The 19577-nt window shown below is 41.3% G+C and overlaps 1 protein-coding gene across 7 annotated transcripts in view; it reads right to left on the reverse strand.

Moving 5' to 3' along the window:
* NELL1 (neural EGFL like 1) overlaps positions 1-19577 on the reverse strand; it is a 452170-nt gene that overhangs the window by 410098 nt on the left and 22495 nt on the right. For all 7 annotated transcript variants that reach the window (XM_050955301.1, XM_050955299.1, XM_050955303.1 and 4 more), the window contains exon 3: positions 7718-7868. In XM_050955301.1, coding sequence (XP_050811258.1) covers positions 7718-7868 — 151 coding nt within the window. The remainder of the gene's footprint in view (positions 1-7717; positions 7869-19577) is intronic.

Genomic DNA, 19577 nt, shown 5'->3' on the forward strand with positions numbered 1-19577 from the left:
CGTATCTACCTCTTCCCCCATCTTAGTGTCATCCATGAACTTGCTGAGGGTGCAATCCATCCCAGCATCCAGATCATTAATGAAGATGTTGAACAAAACCAGCCCCAGGACCCACCCCTGGGGCACTCCGCTTGATACCAGCTGCCAACTAGACATCGAGCCATTGATCACTACCCATTCAGCCCAACGATCTAGCAAACTTTCCATCCACCTTATAGTCCATTCATCCAATCCATACTTCTTTAACTTGCTGGCAAGAATACTGTGGGAAACTATATCAAAAGCTTTGCTAAAGTCAAGGTACATCATGTCTACTGCTTTCCTCATAACCAGAGAGCCAGTTATCTCATTGTAGAAGGCAATCAGGTTGGTCAGGCAAGACTTGCCCTTGGTGAATCCATGTTGACTGTTCCATGTTCACCTTCCTCTCCTCCAAGTGCTTCAACATGGATTCCTTGAGGACCAGCTCCATAATTTTTCCAGGGACTGAGGTGAGGCTGACCAGTCTATAGTTCCCCAGATTCTCCTTCTTCCCTTTTTCAAAGATAGGCACTATATTTGCCTTTTTCTGGGACCTCCCCCAATCACCATGAGTTTTCAAAGATAAAGGCTAATGGCTCTGCAATCACATGAGCCAGCTCCCTCAGATGCACTGCATCCAGCCCCCATGGACTTTTGCATGTCCAGCTTTTCTAAATCATCCTTAACCTGTTTTTTCACCACTGATGGCTGCTCACCTCCTCCCCATACTGTGTTGCCCAGTTTGTTTTGTAAGCTTTCCTCCCATTTCACAGACCTCTGGGATGCACTTCACTAGAGATGGAAAAGACCTAGTTACATCTAGTCCTTTCCCCCGATTAGTGCAGGACTATCTCCAACAATTCTCTAGGGCTTTGTCCTGCCTAGTTTTAAATGTCTAAAGCAATGGAGCTTCCATCATTTCCATTAGACAATTCCACAGCCCAATAATTCACAGCATTCAAAAGTTCTCAGCATCTTCAAGCTTGCTAGCCTATCACCTTACCAGGATACCTTTGGGGAAAGCAGAAAAACAGCACATCTTGGAAGTCATTTTATATATTACACAGTATATTCAGGTGAATTAAATAGAAGTCACAATCAACTACTCTTAACTATAAATATCTCTACTTTATGATCTACACTATAATTTCTAACATCACAACTTTCTATTGCTGGGAAAATAAAAAAAAAAGTTTGTTAAAGTCCTTTAATTGTTGAGGAAAGTCTGTTGCCACAAGGGCAGATGCAAAGCCAGGTAAGCAGCAATGGGTTAAATTCTGAGCAACCAATGGGAGTTTTACCAGATAAAGGACCACAGAATTTGTCCCAGTGTCTGTATTCCTCCCACTGATAGTCAGATGATGGCCTGGTTGCTAGGTGCTGCTGCTATCTTGTGTGAGATCCTATTGGGAAGGCAGCATTTCCTCCCACTTCCTGTTAGTGTGCCAAATTCACAGCTGACATATACTGGTGCTACTAGATTGATTTCAATGAGTTGCATCCACTTACACCCAAGCAGAGAAACTGATCTGATTAATCCACTCAAGGTCATCAATCCTTCCTAGTACAGTAGAACCTCAGAGTTATGAACACCTTAGGAATGGAGGTTGTTTGTAACTCCGAACAAAGCATTACGGTTGTTCTTTCAAAAGTTTACAACTGAACATTGACTTAATACAGCTTTGAAACTTTACTATGCAAAAGCAAAATGCTGCTTTTAACCATCTTAATTTAAATGAAACAAGCACAGAATCAGTTTCTTTACCTTATCAAATCTTATTTTAAAACTTTCCCTTTATTTTTTTAGCAGTCTACATTTAACATAGTACTATACTGTATTTGCTTTTTTGGGCAGGGGAAGGGGTCTCTCTGCTGCTGCCTGATTGCGTACTTCTAGTTCCAAATGCAGTGTGTGGTTGACCAGTCAGTTTGTAATTCTGGTGTTCCTAACTGCTTTGGAAACCCCAATCTGGAAATAATTTATACCCACGCTTAATTTTAACCACGAGTAGTCCCAGTAATACACCCCAGAATGATATTTGCCTCTTCCACAACTGCATCACATTATCGGCTCATATTCAATTTGGGATCAGCTATATCTCCAAGATTCTTTTCTGCAGTACTACTGCCTAGACAGCTATTCCTAATTTTGTATTTGTGCATTTGACTTTTCGTTTCAAAGTGTAGTACATTTCACTTGTCTTTATTGAATTTCATATTGTTGTTCCATCTCCGTCCATATTTACACTTTTTGTAAGATTCTTTTTTGATTTTCAGGTCATTAAAGAGCTCCTGCTGCAGCCATATTGGCCTCTAAGGATTCCTCCTATCTTTCCTTCACATTGGGGTAGTTTGCTGATGTGCCTTAAATATTGTCCCTTTGAAAAACTGCCAGCTCTCCCGAACTCCTTTTCTTTCCTTAGATTTTCTTCCCATGGGACTCTGGTTACCAGTTGTCTGAGTTTGTTAAAGTCTTTTTTGGAGTACCATTCTCCTTGTGCTGCTTACAAAGTCCCTTACAGCCCTACATTTCTATTATTAAAGCCAATCAGAACAAAGGAATCTAAAGTTGAGCACCCAAAAATTGTGGCAAGCAAACTTCCAAGTCACTTTTTTTAAAGTTTGGGTGTGACTTATCCAAGGTCACATCATCAATGGCAGAATCAGGAATTAAGCCCGGGTCTCCAATTCCAGCCCAGTGCACTATCCACTGGATCACACTGTCTCTCACTACTAGAAAGCTTAAAAAAAAAATCAGACAAGCAATGCACTTTGAGGTCCACAGAGAGGTTCTGTCTTAATATTTTTACTTGAGATTTGGAACCAAAATCTGGATACTAATAAGAAAAACATAAATGAAGTTAAAGGATTCTGAATTCTGCCCCATTAGTTACCAGGAATTTGTGGTAAGCTCCTATGCATGCAGCCAATAGCCAAAACGGATACATTGCCAGATCAACCAAAAACGTTGAGACAAAGTTGACCAGCCATGTGTAGGACCTTGGGAATGGCAAAACAGCACAAAAATACTGACTTTATTCAATTTTGTGCATGGGTTCCAGGCCATGCAAGGCCACTACTGGTTTGGCCTGAGTAGGCTTAATATGAAAGTCTCTACTAGATCCCTGTGAAATCCAGGGGTTTGTGATAGATTGCATTTCAGAGTCACAAGAGGCCTCATTGGCCTTGTAGGCTATGTTTTGGAGGTTTGGATAGAAGAAGATTGTGACTAGCAAAGCCCACAAGATGTACCCAAACTACTGGGCCTAGCAGAGTTTTTCAGCGAAGAAGAAAGGCCATTTGGAGCTAGAGGTCAGCGCAGGGCCGGTGCAAGGAAGTTTCGCGCCCTAGGCGAAACTTCCACCTTGCACCCTCCCCCAGCTAACCCCCCCCCCACGGCAGCTAACTCAACCCCCCACCCGGGGAGCCCCCCCCGCAGCACATTTCCCCCCCCCCCACCGCGACAGCTAACCCCTCTCCTCCCCCATCCCCCCACGGCAACTAACCCCGCCCAGGGAGACTCTCCCTGTCCCCCCACGGCAGTTAACCCTGCCTGGGGAGACTTCCTCTCTCTCCCCCACCCCACCATGGCAGCTAACCCCACCTGGGGAGGCTCCCCCGCCCCGGCAGCTAACCCCACCTGGGGAGGCTCCCCCGCCCCCGCAGCTAACCCCGCCTGGGGAGACCTCCCCCCACGGCAGCTAACCCTGCCTGAGTAGCCCGCTCCAGCTCACCTCAGCTCCACCTCCTCCACTGAGCATGCCGGCGCTGCTCTAATTCTCCTCTCCGCCCAGGCTTGTGGTGCTGATTGGAGGAGACTTAGAGCTGGGCTGTGTGCTCAGCAGAGGAGGCAGAGGTAAGCTGGGGCGGGGAGCTGTTCCCCTGTGCGCCCCCTCCCCCATTACTGCAGGCAGCCCTCCCCACACGCCCCCCCACCCAGCTCACCTCCACTTCACCTCCTCGCTTGAGGGGACTTTTAGGCGCCCCCAACTACTAGGCGCCCTAGGCGGCTGCCTAGTTTGCCTAAATGGTTATAGCGGCCCTGGGTCAGTGGAGACTGTTTTCCATCTGATATTCAAATTTTATTTCATCCATAACTTAGAAATCAGATGGAAAACCAGCAGATTTACCATTATGTCCAGATAGTTATGTATATACTAGCAGACTGTTCAATTAGACTTAATCTGTGTTAATTAAGTTTTCCATTTTCTGAGTTCCAGATTAACACATCTGGATCATGAAAAATAAACATTTAATCTGCACTACCATTAAGATAATTCAAGACGATAAATTCATCTGTTACTATTTTATTGTGTCTTCTATATATTACAAAACCCCTCCAACAACAACATAGTTGTAAAGTATCCATTTAATCAACAGGTTGGAGGTATGCATAACACTGCCCTCTACTGGGTAGAATCTGACCTATTCAATCGTTTATCAGGGTGCAATAGTTACACACCTTCTAATATTAATTAACTCAAGTGTTAGGGACCTGAAGATTCATACTTCTGTAGCCCAGAAGTGGTTTCACTAAAAAGTTAAAAGATGCCATGCAGTTATGACAGTTATTCTCTATTTTATGTGTAGGGGAAATCTCAGATACAACTGAGTGGCAATTGTTGGCTCTATTTTGGCTTTTTCATCGCCAAATCGCTGTATGCAGTTAGCCAATAACTGTGCTGCATATGCATGTTGCCACAGCTGTTCCAGACAGCCGTATCATGCTGAAATTCAATGTGGTAGTTTTGCATTCTAGACTACTGTATACTGAAGACTAGGCAAAGATTAGCCAACTCATTTTATGTAGTATTTCAGCTGCATGAAGGCAATACCGTCTTTATAAGCTCTCCATACCCTTGCTTTCTGGACCTCTCTTTAACACAGCACCTATCTCTGTGGTCTCTAAGTAACGAACAAGGTTTAAAAGTGCAGTGAGGTGGCTAAGAAAGAATCAGTTCAGTTCCCCAGCCTGTCCTATGTGTTATTTTGACTCCAGACTGCAAAAGTAACATCACAGGGCACAGTGCTAGGAATAGCCCCAGCCGAGCTGCTTCTTCAGCCATCCCCAAGGCAATGCTCTTGTTGCAATGACTATTGCCTTAAATATAAGGAGCAGCTAAGAACACTATTGGTAGTCAAAATAAAACCACAACGCTAATGATCCAAACAGGGCCGGCTCCAGGCACCAACTAAGGAAGCAGGTGCTTGGGGCAGCCAATACAAAGGGGCAGCACTCCGTCCGCAAGTAGGGCAGCACGTCCGGGTCTTTGGCGGGAATTCGGCAGCTGGTCCCTCAGTCCCTCTCTTCCTCTTTGAGCTGCAGCCAAAATGCCACCAGAGAGGGAGTGAACGACCCGCAGCCGAACTGCTGCCGAAGAATGGAGTGCGGCACGATTGAGCTGCCACCGAAGTGCCGCCGATCGTTTTGGGTTTTTATTTCACTGCCACTTGGGGTGGCAGAAAACCTGAAGCCAGCTCTGGATCCAAAGGTTGGCAAAAGCAGCACTTGAAACACACAGTTTTTTGATCTGTCAAGGGCCTGTGTCCACTTCAATAACCTTATGACGAATCAAAGCTAAGGACTGGAGTGACCTGAACAATATTATGCCCCAAATCTTTGCTTTATTTTTCCTTCACCAGCCTTAAAAGTATTTTTTTCCTTTTCCCATCTGTTGAAGAATTGCTACAGTCGTCACAGAGCTACAGATTTGAAAACACTGTTCCTATTAATGTCTTAGCTAGGAACTTTAGACATGTAGGGAAGCAGTGCCAGATCTGTCCTAAGTGATGGACAAATAGCCTAGCAGTAATGCAAAAAGAGCAAGAGAAATATTTGTAGTGATTCGGCAGACATTCATAATCCTAGCACAATGGAGCCCCAGTCCTGATTCAATCAAGACAAAATTACAGGTAAAAATACTAATTTCATCATCCTCTGTCACAAGAATCCACTTCTCCATCAGACCTGGAACTGCAGGGGAGTAACAAGCTGTAAAAAATATCCTTCTCGCTCTACTTTAATATACACTTTCTTCCAGTTCCTCTTTGGGAAATTCCACCCACTAAGACTACCTTACACGTTGGTTTTTTGGTTCTGATGAGAACTAACAGTTAGAGGGTCTAAATGAATGTAAATTGAGGGGTGTCTAACTTACACCACCTTACATGTCATTCTGTATTTGATGCTTAAAATCTAAAGAAAAATTTCTAGTTAATAAAGCTCCCAATGGGATTCAAACACCAAATAAATCTGTTTTACTCTGCATAAAGCTTATACAGGTTAAACTAATAAATTGCATGCCCTCTGTAACACTGATAGAGAGATATGCACAGCTGTTTGCTCCCCCAGGTATTAATTATTTACTCTGGGTTCAATAATAAACAAAAGAGATTTTATTAAGACTAAAAAGTAGGATTTAAGTGGTTCCAAGTAATAACAGAGACAACAAAGTCAGTCACCAAGTAAAATAAAGCAAAAACATGCAAGTCTAAGCCTAATACATTAAGAAACTAAATACAGGTAAATTTCACCCTCAGAGATGTTCCAATAAGCTTCTTTCACAGACTAGACTCCTTCCTAGTCTGGGCCCAATCATTTCCCCAGTACAGTTCTTGTTAGTTCCACCTCAAGTGGTAACTAGGGGATTTCTCATGACTGTAGCCCCCTTTGTTCTGTTCCACCCCCTTTTACAGATTTGGCCCAAGGCAGGAATCCTTTGTCTCTCTGGGTTCCCACTCTCCTTCTAAATGGAAAAGCACCAGGTTTAAGATGAATTCCAGTATCAGGTCACTTGTCACTGTAAGATCTCATTCTTCATTACTCACAGGCTGGTCTTCACATCCACAAGAAGGCTTGCAGGTAAATAAACCATCTGCAGCCAATTGTCCTAGTCAATGGATGCCATCAAGATTCTAAACCACCATTAATGGCCCACACTTTGCATAATTACAATAGGACCCTAGAGTTAACTTCATATTTCTAGTTTTAGATACAAGAATGATACATACGTACAAATAAGAGGAACACACTCATTAGATTATAACCTTTGTAATGATACCTTACAAGAGAACTTTTGCATAAAGCATATTCCAGTTATATTATATTCACATTCCAAGCCTATTTTCATAAAGCATATGGAGTGCAACATCACAACAGCTATCCATTTTTCCCATTGACATTAAAGGAAGACAAATCTTTTTTAATTCACAATACATGTATATCTCAGGAAGAGAACATAAAATGCATCACTATCTGGAAGGCATCCAAAGCACAGGTTTCAATAATGGTCCAATTGCTAGACCTCAAAAGAGCAGAAACTATTTAAATTGATACAAAACGTAGTGAAGTAGGAAACATGGGACTGTGCAATGTATGTAGATTTAACATCCATGAAGAAGTGAAACACATGATGAACTAATAGAGATGACATTACAGGGGCTGTAACTTCTATGGTGTGTTAAGTGCATATCTCGTTGGCTTAAAGGTAACTAAAAGATCAAAAGTAATATGAAGTCTTTTATCGAATAAAGTATTCTGCCTCTTTTTGTTTTAACAAAAAATTAGCTGACTGAAATCTATGAAACAGAGAATTTGACTGTCACTTCAGATGTTTCATCAACTACTTTAGCGCAATGTCATGCTAGATCATTAAGTGCAGAGATACTTCTACTATAGAAGAAAAGTGAAGCTTACCTGTGCTCCAACTCTCGGATGGACAGTACAACTCCAGAAGTTGATGCCCGCTGTTGCAGGGTGGCCAGAAACGTGAACTCACTTTTATTCCGAAAGAGCTGAATTAACTTCTCACTCACGTGGGGTGCTGCATGGATTTCTCGTTCTACATCTAAGAGTTTCATTGACAAGAAAAGCAGGGGAGGGGAAAAAACACAATGGCACTGTAAAAATGCTAAGTCTGTAGGATTCACATTACACTTTTTAAACTTTCCTCTCCCCATCAATATTTTTCATTTTCAAGAGTCACCTACCGACACTACAGCTGCATTCATTCAATGCGAAAACCCAAAATGCCATCTCTGTCACTATGCCCACTTGTCACTTGGACAAGTTCACAATTGGCCAGGCACTGATTTTCTGACAGAAATTTTGACAGGATGCTAAGCAATTTGGGTCTGCTGTGAGCAGATTAAGTTGCTGTAAATAATGTGTGCTGCAGTCAGATAAATAATCTCCTAAATTCCAAGGAATCTCAGGAACTGCCTGCTCCCAATGCCACTTACCTAGCTCCGATTTCAATTTTACCATTGACTCAGTTACCATCTCTCCACAATATATCTGAGGGACCCTGTCCTTGCACTGTGTAGGGTAGAGATGTATTCTTGCAAATAATGCTATATAGCTATGCCTTTGCCCAAAAAAAACACATTCAAGACATGCATGCAATACACTATCATTTCTGGAATTTCTCAGTTTAAACAAGCAATGTGTGACAGCTCATACAATATTTATTAATCTACACTCTGATCAGGTAGGGCCAGAGATGTTTCAGTCTTGCTAATTCTGCTGCTGTCCATCAGTGACATGCCTTCCCACTTACCCTTCTTAGACCCAAAGTCACCTCTGTTCTAACCCACCCACTGCTATCTCACCATTTCTTATTGCACGCCACCAGCCTCTAAGATGGTGATAATGAAAGGGAAGAGAACACTGAAGATCTGTTAAAGGAATGAATCACGCATCATTTCACCCTCCTCTGCTATTTTGTTTTGTCATGTCTTTCATGCTGGCACTTTGTCACACATTTTCGGGGCCTGTGTCACTTTCTTTTCCCAAATGCCATTACCAATTAAAAAGCCAAGTGCTGCTTCTTTGGAAAGGCTTTCTTTGAAGCCATACATTCTGGCTCCGTTCCTCAACTTGTATAAATCAAAGTAGCACTATTGAAGGAGAGAATCCAAATTCTGTGCTCAAGATTTTTAAACGTAACTAGTGATTTGGGGTGCCTCAAATTTGGGGTACCCAACCTCAAAAGTCTTAAAGCAGACTGAGTTTCAGAACATGCTGTCCATTCCCCGACTCAAAATCCAGCATACTTAAGGTATTTCAAGGGGGGCATCCAAAACCATTAGTCACTTTTAAATATCTGGTCTATTGGTTCAAACTCACCCCTAAAATTCACCATACAGACTATTAGTCTGTCTAGTCTTGTATCCTGCCAAAATCATGGAAGCTTCAGAAAAAATCTCTAATATAGCCAGCAAATTGTACAAGACCATTGGAGGGAGAAAAAATCCTTCCTGTCTGCTGTAGGTGACCAGCTTATGACCTTAAACTGGAGATCTGATTATCCATATCATTATCTTAGTTTAGCTTGCATAGCTACAAATGTTATGAATGGTCATAAAATTACCTCGTTCTTTTTAAAACCTAGCTGCAGGAGATATAAAGTGTACATCTAAATGTTGATTAGTGTTCATCTGCCTCCTTGAGAACATGAGGATATCCTCCATGAAGGTCTTCCATGCTCCCATACCCAATAAATTAACTCAATTCATATTTAACCCATTATTAAAAAAAAAAAAAAGAAAAGGTATGGAAAGGACAGTTCTCTCTCGTTTTTATTTTTAAATCATCAGTCTGCTGATCCAGTCATCAAACTGTGGAGCAAAATGGATATAAAATTAAAGCCAGCACAAATACACCAAGAATTAGTCTGGGCCACTAAGGTGTGAAAAATTCAGTACAAAATCCCAAAACCTTGAAAATAAAAGAGTTTTGCTCTTTGATTTGAAGTTTCCAAAATATTTCAATATCATGAAAATCCTGCCAAACAAACTAAAAAAAAGAGAGAAAAATATGACATTCAAACCATTTTTGAAGTTATTTCAGTTAATAATGAATTCACACTGAAAACAATGGTAGTTTTGTAAGGGAAATTTTCATTGGCAAATTTCAGAGCATCTTTGCAGAATCCTACATTTCCAGGTCACTAAATGACCCACAACAAAATGAGGATATTCACCTCAAGAATGGTTTTTGTTAATCCATATGGTTTGAGTTTCAATACACTGAGCCTTCATTCACTAGTGGCCCCGACTAATTCCTGGTGTAATTGTGCTGGCTTTAATTTTATGTCCATTTTGCTCCACAGTTTGATGACTGGATCAGCAGACTGATGATTTTAAAAAAAAAGAAAAAACTTTTTTTTATATATATATATAATATATATACCTTTTTTTATATATATATATAATGGGTTAAATATGAATTGAGTTAATTTATTGGGTATGGGAGCATGGAAGACCTTCATGGAGGATTTCCTCATGTTCTCAAGGAGGCAGATGAACACTAATTGACATTTGGATGTACACATTTATATCCCCTGCAACTAGGTTTTAAAAAGAACGAGGTAATTTTCTGAGCTAGTTTTAAAATGAATATACACCATGGATGTAAAATACTACCACCGTTTTCTAGAATAGTGGCTCAAACCACTGTTTTAGTATATTTTTGAAAAGGTAAAATAACTTGTAAGGGCCAAATCCTGCAAACACTTAGCTATCAGATATATTGTTATTACCATGAAAAATCCTACTGACCACTAGCCTTCGTAGTTGAGTGTTGCAAGAGAAAGCTTTACATTAGCAATGGAACATACTTTCTGACCTGGAAAAGATTATGGACACACTTTTTAACATAATTGACATACACTATATTGGAAACAGAGAGCTTTTTTTAAGGGCTGACTGGTAAATATGACTCCCAATCCTGCCATCTGACTCGTACAGGTGGACAAGTCAGTGTGCGTGTGTACAGTTCTCTCTAGTTCAAGTGGACTTCACACATGTGCAGGGATCCAACTACATGGATTGGATTGCAGGATCTGACCCTATATTGCTAAAAAAAAGAATGTGTATACATTCAGTTCACATGGTTGTCATGTACATCATCTGCTTTTGAGCAGTCTTCTGTGTTTCACCTGATCTCTAGACAAAATATCATGCAAATGAATTGTAAGTATTGTACACTCAGAGTTCTATTTTCCGTCAATTTTAACTCGGATGGGGGAAGAGGGGCGATAGCTGTCCATAGAGGAAAAATATTTTTTACGTTATCTATAAAAAATGACTGGCTTCTTGTAATAAAGTGCTATTCTTTTCTGTGTAATATAAAGTATTGTTTTATCTAGTCATCTTCAATGAAATATTACTTCACACTTGAATGATAATGCAACCTCAGCGAAAAACAGAGATGAAAATATGACTCTCTCATGCTCCGCTATGTGTTTTCTTAATTTGAAATGTTGGGTGTTTGGGGGTTTCTTTAAACATGTCACAGTGTTTCTCAAATCAAACCCAGGTGAATAAGCAGCTCTGTATATTTATTTGAAAGCACAAACTGATATCATAAACCTCCTCTAAGGATCTACTGAGGGAGATTTCTACCTTGAACAAAGCAAAAGAAAACATAAGATTCTTTTGTTTAAAAAAAAATGGGATTCTAAAATTCTAAAAGGAAATGTCAATATTCTGAACAACATTCCTTTTTAGCATAAGAGACCACCACTTACTGCAGTTCATACAGTATGCATTAACTGCAATTATCAATGGTGTTTAGCATTTTTAAGCACCTCCAAATAAATTTCAAATTGTAGGATTTAGTACAGGTTCATTCCTATTTTGCCAAATTCTGGTGAAATCATTTGAGTTGATGGAGTTGTTGTCAGGGGGTTTAAAGACACAGATAACATACTAATTAGGAAATGTACCAATACATAATGCTGAATGGTTAGATTCTGCACACATTTAACACTTTGTTAAGCTCTGTCTTGACATATACACAGTATAACTAGCTCTACTGTTCTGTTAGTGTCAAATACATCTGAAATACTCATCTGTATATTTCATAAAATCCTTCATGATTATTATGGATGCTAATCAAAGACAGATATTTGGGCTGCTATCACTTGCCTATTAAGTGAGTGTCAAGTCATTTAAATCCAAAAATGAGGCCTACCTGAAAACTACTATAAATCTAATGAAGGAAACTACGCACTCTGACTAACACAAAGCCCAAAACACAGAGCCAAATTTCATCTCCACATAGGACCTCATCAGAAAAGCAATGCACAGGAGACCACAACATGCAAGTTATGATGTTCTTCTCTCAACTTGCGGTACTCACACCCCACAGTTCTTTCGTGGCCAGAGACACAGTGGCCTATATGCATAAGCACATATCCTTAATACCCTAAACGCCTTTCCCCACTGAGATTGATCATGCTGCTGGCACTGAGTAGTTCTGACGGACAGCCAAAATATAGGTCCACATAAACAATGTTCCTATAGTGTTACAGTAGGGCCTGGAAGCTGTGCCACTGACTTCAGTGGGCAAAGAATCAGACTCTTAATGAGTAGAGGGTGTTCAGATACAGCGATTGGAGAAATTGAGGAGGATAAAGACAGACAGACCGACCGACCAACCGACCGCTGCTGGTCTGGGGCTTCATCTGCCGGCTCCTGCCTGCCGGGATCCTGCTCAGCCCCACTCAGCTGGCCGACCTCGGTGAGGTTGATCAAGGGTGCCTGAATAGACAGGGATATCCTCCTCTTAGAGCACAGAATGGGAGTGACTTCAGGTCATTCTCTTCTTTAAGTTTCATCTCATGGAGTTTCAGTCCTGCCTGGAATATCATGCAAGCTGGAGGCTTCTGCCTCAGGCTGCTCTCCCAGCCGGCAGCACCGCTCAGTTGCACCTACCCCAGCCTGCCCCTTGCTCCCATGGCTTATGAAGCCTGGACAGTAGTAAGGAGCAGTTCAACCTGTGGAATGACAAATCCAGAACGAAGGATTGCACTCTATGGGCCACATTAAGATTATTTCAGAGTCCTAGATAGCATTTAGTCGCTATAATAGGCTTCATGAAAATTTTCCCCTACCCCTAACAAAAATGTTAATCTATCAGAGCAGCTGAAAGGGTAAGGAACCTGGGACTATAACTTAGAGAGAGCTTCCATATTATTTAACTCATAATTGATATAATTCAAAGTAAAATTTCACAGCGCAGTCTGTTCTAAAACTAAAAATGCAGGAGGGGAGTCAGAAAAAGGAACAGTGACCTGTTTCTGTCCGGTTTCGAACCGGGGATGTTTCGCGTGTAAGGAAAAACATGATAACCACTACACTACGGGACTTTCACATGTTAGGTGAATGTGATAATCACTACACTACTGGGCTTCTCTTTTTTTGCCACAGACTTCGCTGAATGCACAGGAATGTTTTCTCTAGCTACAGAAGCTACCTAATGCAATGTCTATATCTATGGCCTCTCTGTTCACAAAGCAGTCATGACCCTGTCCAAGGCGGACACAGTGCAGAGTGCATGTGACACAGCGACCTGGCTTGGGCAGGATCGCCAGCGAGGCACGATACTTTTGCCATTAAGCAAACACAGCAATTCTTTCCTGGACTCTGCCACTGAATGCTTCCATGAATTACGCTGTGCCCTATCACTGTGGGAGGACTGCATGAGCTCAGAAAATGTCATCGTGAGAGCATTTTTTTCGCCTTCTGATCTGTGATAACCTCAGGGACAGAGATGATAGGGGAACGTAGAAACATTCTGGGAGGACGCATGGTCACCTGTGTTGTTGAGTTTGCCATGCTGGCCAAAAACAGGAAATGAAATTCAAAACTTCCCGGGGCTTCTCCTGTGTACCAGATTAATGCACCTGAGTTCAAAGTGCTATCCAGAGCGGTCACAATGGAGCACTCTGGGATAGCTCCTGGAGGCCAATATGGTCGAATTGCATCCATACTACTCCAAATTCGACCCGGCGATGTCGATTTCAGCACTAATCCCTTTGTCGGGGAGGCGTACAGAAGTTGATTTTAAGAGCCCTTTAAGTCGACAAAAATGGCTGTGTCATGTGGATGGGTGCACGGTTAAATCAATCTAACGCTGCTAAATTCAACCTAGACTCGTAGTGTAGACCAGGGCTCAGAGGGTACTGGCTTTTAAGCGCAGTGTTCCTTTGTTGCCTATTTTAACTTGTTCACTCCTGCCCACCTTGTAAGAAGATACCATTATTTTGTGCATCAGCAATAAACTTTAATTTTTAAGTCAACATTCATTTTTATAATTACTTAAAATAGTGAAATCACCCTGTTTGTATTCAGCTTTTCAGATGAGATTAGTTACTTAGTATTGGTACAAGAGACTGGTCAGGCAGTCATTTGGCAGGAGAGGTGTTTGACGTGAATATTAAGCTCAGATCCTTGTTCCCGGCTGTGACGTTATTGGTATAAACTGGGACCATATAGAACATGGTTTGCAATCAATGTCCTGTAGTGGCACCAAATCTTATGTGAAGGGGGTCATATAAGGTGTCTAGCACCAGGTTCTAGGTTGCTGGTTATGATTATGCTGTCTGTATGTCTGTATCATTTTGTAGTTGAAGTATTGGCTCTATACTGTCTGTATTTCAAATTGGTGCTGTAGTTCTGGGTGATACCCCAGACAAGTTGGTGTTAGCTCTGCCTAGCCTGCTTGATGGTCCATTAAGGACCATCGGCTACACAACTGACCCATTGAGGGGAGGCAGATATGCCTTGTAACTCAGCAGGGTGTGCAGGAACTGCCCATGTGACTCCAGACTCCATTTTGCTGTAATTTTCCACAGTGAGAACAAAGGAGTGTTCTTACACCTGGAAGAGCCTATATAAGGCTGATGCCTCATCTCCATCTTGTCTTCAATCCTGCTTCCTACCTCTGGAGGGACTTTGCTACAAGCTGAAGCTCTACACAAAGGACTGATGATCCATCCCAGTGGGGGATGTTCTCCAGAGACTTGATTTGAACCTGCAGTTTACTCCATCACTGCTACAAGCCTAAACTAAGAACTTTGCCATTACTGTATGTAATTGATTCCATTTAACCAATTCTAGCTCTCATCTCTATCTTTTTCCCTTTATGAATAAATGTTTAGATTTTAGATTCTAAAGGATTGGCAATAGCATGATTTGTGGGTAAGATCTGATGTGTATATTGACCTAGGTCTGGGGCTTGGTCCTTTGGGATCAAGAGAACCTTTTTCTTTTACTGGGGTGTTGGTTTTCATAACCATTCATCCCCAGGATGGGTGGCTCTGGTGGTGATACTGGGAGACTGGAGTGTCTAGGAAATTGCTTGTGTGACTTGTGGTTAGCCAGTGGGGTAAAACCAATGTCATTTTGTCTGGCTGGTTTGGTTTGCCTTAGAGGTGGAAAAACCCCAGCCTTGGGCTGTGACTGCCCTGTTTGAGCAATTGGTCCTGAATTGGCACTCTCAGTTGGGTCCCGCCAGAACGGCATCGTCACACCGGGACAGCCACGTCTCAGGGGCCCTTGTACCTCTCAGGAGAAGATGATGTGACTCATCAAACCCTTTCTAAGGGATCCAAAAGCAAAATCCAGCTCAGCCCAACACAAGACTTTTAATGCAAGTAGCAAAGGTGGAAATAGTGATGTTTTAGAGGAACATCATCCTTCCTTTCCATTACAAAAAAGCTCCTTAGAAAAGGCAATACTCTCAAAGAGCTGCAAAAGGACAAAAACACCAAGCACAGGATTGTCACCAGTGATGGTTCATTTCGCTGCCAAAAGGAGAAAAGCCTCAGGGAGATATCCTTTCCTGCCAAATATGGGCAAAACCAAGTTGGCTTGGAGTAGTCAAGGGGGGAGAGCCCCATCCCACAGAAAGGTTGATTCTGTCTCCAGGCCGGTGTGTGTGTGTTTGTAGTGTTAGTGAAACAATGGGTGGAAGTTTCTATCTTAAATATGAGCTGGAGGGAATCTGCAACGTGCGCCAGCCAGAGCTGAGGTGAACAGATATATATGACCATCCTGATTCCCTAGGGCACTCAGGTTACTATCCCCATACAGCTCTGAGTCAGCACAAAGCAGCTCATGCTATGCAGCACAAAACATGAGCAGTAAGCAGCACATTAGTCTCCATTAGGGCACTCATCACCTGGGGTACCCATCACGGCTTGCTTGCCAACATCGTCTACACCAGTACAGCAGGCACATACATCACAGTCTGCAAGCAACCACTTAAAGCAGATTCCCAGTCTACTCATAGGAGAGAACAAAAACTCTTATAAAACCATATTAGTAAAGAGGCCTGACCAGGATGTAATATATGTCTTGCCACATGCATGCCCTTCTTCTAAGCTAAGGGAGGGGTCTCACTAGTGAGAAAAGCCTTTTTAAATGCTTTATTGGCATCTGTGTTGCCAGTTCTGCTCAGATTCAATAAACAGTAAAGCATCATGTTCAACAGCACAGCTTTCTAATTCATTATTATTCATTATAAATCACTTTTTACATGTTGCTTCAAACACTGTTTCTCAAGAATAAGATCTGCCTGTAGTGAAATGCTCACTAATTTTAATATGCAAACCTCCTACAGAGATGATGTCTCATTTTAATTATTGTTTCGGTTTAATGGGTTTTCATTAAATTAGCGGATGGAGCAATTACCAGGGTGAGCAGCTAATGTTTCAAAGGTAAGTTCCCATGGCTATACAACAAAGGCAGTTCAAGAAAAGAAGGTGGAAAACAGTCTATTTCTAAATAAACTTTCCTTCTGCATGATGCAAAATTACCCTGACAATTTATCTTACCAGATTTAAACATTCATGTGTTCCTGTCATTCTGATGTGCATACATTTTGTAAACAAGTTTATGACTAGGTATCTGTTAACAATATAAACTTAGTATTTGAAATAAAAAGCCATGTTCTTTTAAGGGAAGCTATTTTAAATTCAAAACTCTGAGAAATCAAGACTTTTAGCCACTAAGATATCTGAAAGAGACCACTTTTGAAACCATAGTCTCTCCCCAACCAATAATTTAGTTAGTTTAGTGGATTAATGTCTGACTTTTCACCTCTGGGAAATTGGTCTAACTTGAGCACCAGCAAGAATGAGCAAAATCATATTAATTAAGTAACTGTCAGAGAGTCTAAGAGAAATGCCTTTGGTTGCCTCGGCAATATTTCAAAACTAAACTACATAAATTTGGCACACTGAGACAAACAGAGCAGTATTTACTCATATGAGACTTGGATATGAATACGAAGTAAGGAAAAAAAATGCCCACCTCTTTCAGCCCCCACCAATAAAAGGTCCCTGTGGGACACATTTGAGACACACTAGCAGAATGCTATGGAGAAGTCTGCATTGCAGGTGCTGGCACTTGTGTAGGTACATTGAGGGCTCTAGAGATTTGAAGCCCTCTATTTCTTTCTCCTCACACGAACTAATATAACAACAAACAACAATAACAACGGCACTTCAGCAGCAAAAGAATACATACATTCCATCAACTAGAGGACCTGGATAGTATGTTATATTGCAAAATGATATGGTTTTCGAACCATTTATTTGGCCAGAAAAGCAGCAGAGGTAGAGGAATCAAGAAGGAATAATAGTGTTCCAGATCAACCACAAGCAATTAACTAATGTGTGGCTCACTGGTATTGTCCTCACGTAGGTCAGCTTTATTTACCACCTGTTACTTATGCATCTGACTCTTCTGTGTTTCAGAGATTTTAGGTGGCTATTGGGCTTGTCTTTTGAGGCAAGGTTTGGTTTTGTTTGTTTTCCCCAAAAATACTAGCACAGAAATCAAAACTATTTAGAACACATGCAACCATTTGGTCTCTTAAACTAAACACCTACTCCTTAGCCAGTGAAAATGCTTGAGAAGTCACAGTACCGCTAAAAGCTCATCGTCTGCTCTTAAATCACAAGTTAATCGAATTACATGCCTTGTTAGCTAATTAGTTCAGGACTCATCGATTATAAGGTCTTTCCCACTGTTTATCTGTATTGCCCACAAGGTACAGTAGTGTTATTGCTGCAAAAGCTAAATATTGCAATTATTGTTTTCCAACTTTGCACATGAGTATTTAAAGAGCATTATGGAAACCAGACAGTGCCCTGGCAACACAGTTGCTAGAGAAACTGTCACCAGAGCCAGTGGCAATGTATGCAACACTGGGAAGAGGCAGTGATTCTAGGGTTTATTACAGACTTCTTATATGTTTCACTGAAACACTTGTCTGTTTGGGATCTAATTTAGAATATGATAAACATTAATGTCACACTAGAATCACACAATATCAGGGTTGCAGGAGACCTCAGGAGGTAATCTAGTCCAATCCCCTGCTCAAAGCAGGACCAATCCCCAGACAGATTTTTGCCCCAGATTCCTAAATGGCCCCCTCAAGGATTGAACTCACAATCCTGGATTTAGCAGCATTATGCACAAACCACTGAGCTATCCCTCCCCCACTAAACAATGAGCCACTGAAAATTCTGTCTGTTACTATTCTGGCTTTTTTCCAAGGCCAACCTCACATTTGTCCTCATCCCTTTAAAGAACATTTTCCAGTAGGGTTGACATTATGACTTCATAATTTGCTGGCTGACCACGCATGGGTAAGAAACACAGGAATTGTGTTTTAAAATATCAGCTTATTTTAAGAGCATTTGCTAGCAGGTATAGGCAAAGAAACAACAGAGAATATTTTAAGACACCAAAAAGTAATCCCATTAGGATGAACAGCTCTATATTACAGGGAAAGACTATAAATATTGCCCTGTACAATGGATGTTACCAACAGGATGACATCTCCTAAATTAATGGTAATATTCAGGTAAGTAGTCACACTGCCTGGGCTTTTCAAAGGAATCCAGGGCACCCAATTCCCACTGAAATTGAATGGCAATCGAGAGGACTAATTCACTTAAGCTCCTTTGTAAATCATCAGTGGGACCACAAGGAATGCAGAATTTGGTATATAGACAGGACAGCCAACTCCTGAATCTTTGAGTCAAGATACCAGCAGTCTATCCCTGCCTCTGCCACATGCCTACTTAGAATCTTGGGTAAATTGTAATCTTTCTATGACTCAGTTTCTCCATCTGTAAAAAGGGAGATTACAATATTTAATGCTGCTTAATATGCATAACAGACATGAAATGAGAGGCAAATTCATTCATGATTGTAAAGCACTTTGAACTGCTCAGATAGAAGGCACTACACCTCTGCCTCGATATAACGCTGTCCTCGGGAGCCAAAAAAAATCTTACCACGTTATAGGTGAAATTGCATTATATCGAACTTGTTTTGATCCACCGGAGTGCGCAGCCCCGCCCCCGCAGAGCACTGCTTTACCATGTTATATCTGAATTTGTGTTATATTGGGTAGCGTTATATCGAGGTAGAGGTGTATATTATTATTAATTACAAACAAAGGTATTTGAAAACAAAATATGTTTCTTGAAAAGTAGTAGTTTTTACTTACCTCCCTATGTTCAAAGCTCTCTTTGTCTCCTGATGCAGTTGATGACAAAGGGTTGAGTGAAAGCCATCAAAATCAATAGGCTTTGGCTCAGACCCTTAAGTTAAATTATTATTATTTATATTGCTGTAGAGCTTAGTTACCCTATTCATGGACCAAGGCCACATTCTGTTTTATGTCTGTACAGTGCCGAGCACAAAAACAGCCCTTGCTCCGAGGAATTCATTCCATAGAATTACAACAG

This window comes from Gopherus flavomarginatus, chromosome 5 (assembly GCF_025201925.1).
Source record: "Gopherus flavomarginatus isolate rGopFla2 chromosome 5, rGopFla2.mat.asm, whole genome shotgun sequence".
In the NCBI taxonomy this organism is placed as follows: domain Eukaryota; kingdom Metazoa; phylum Chordata; order Testudines; family Testudinidae; genus Gopherus; species Gopherus flavomarginatus.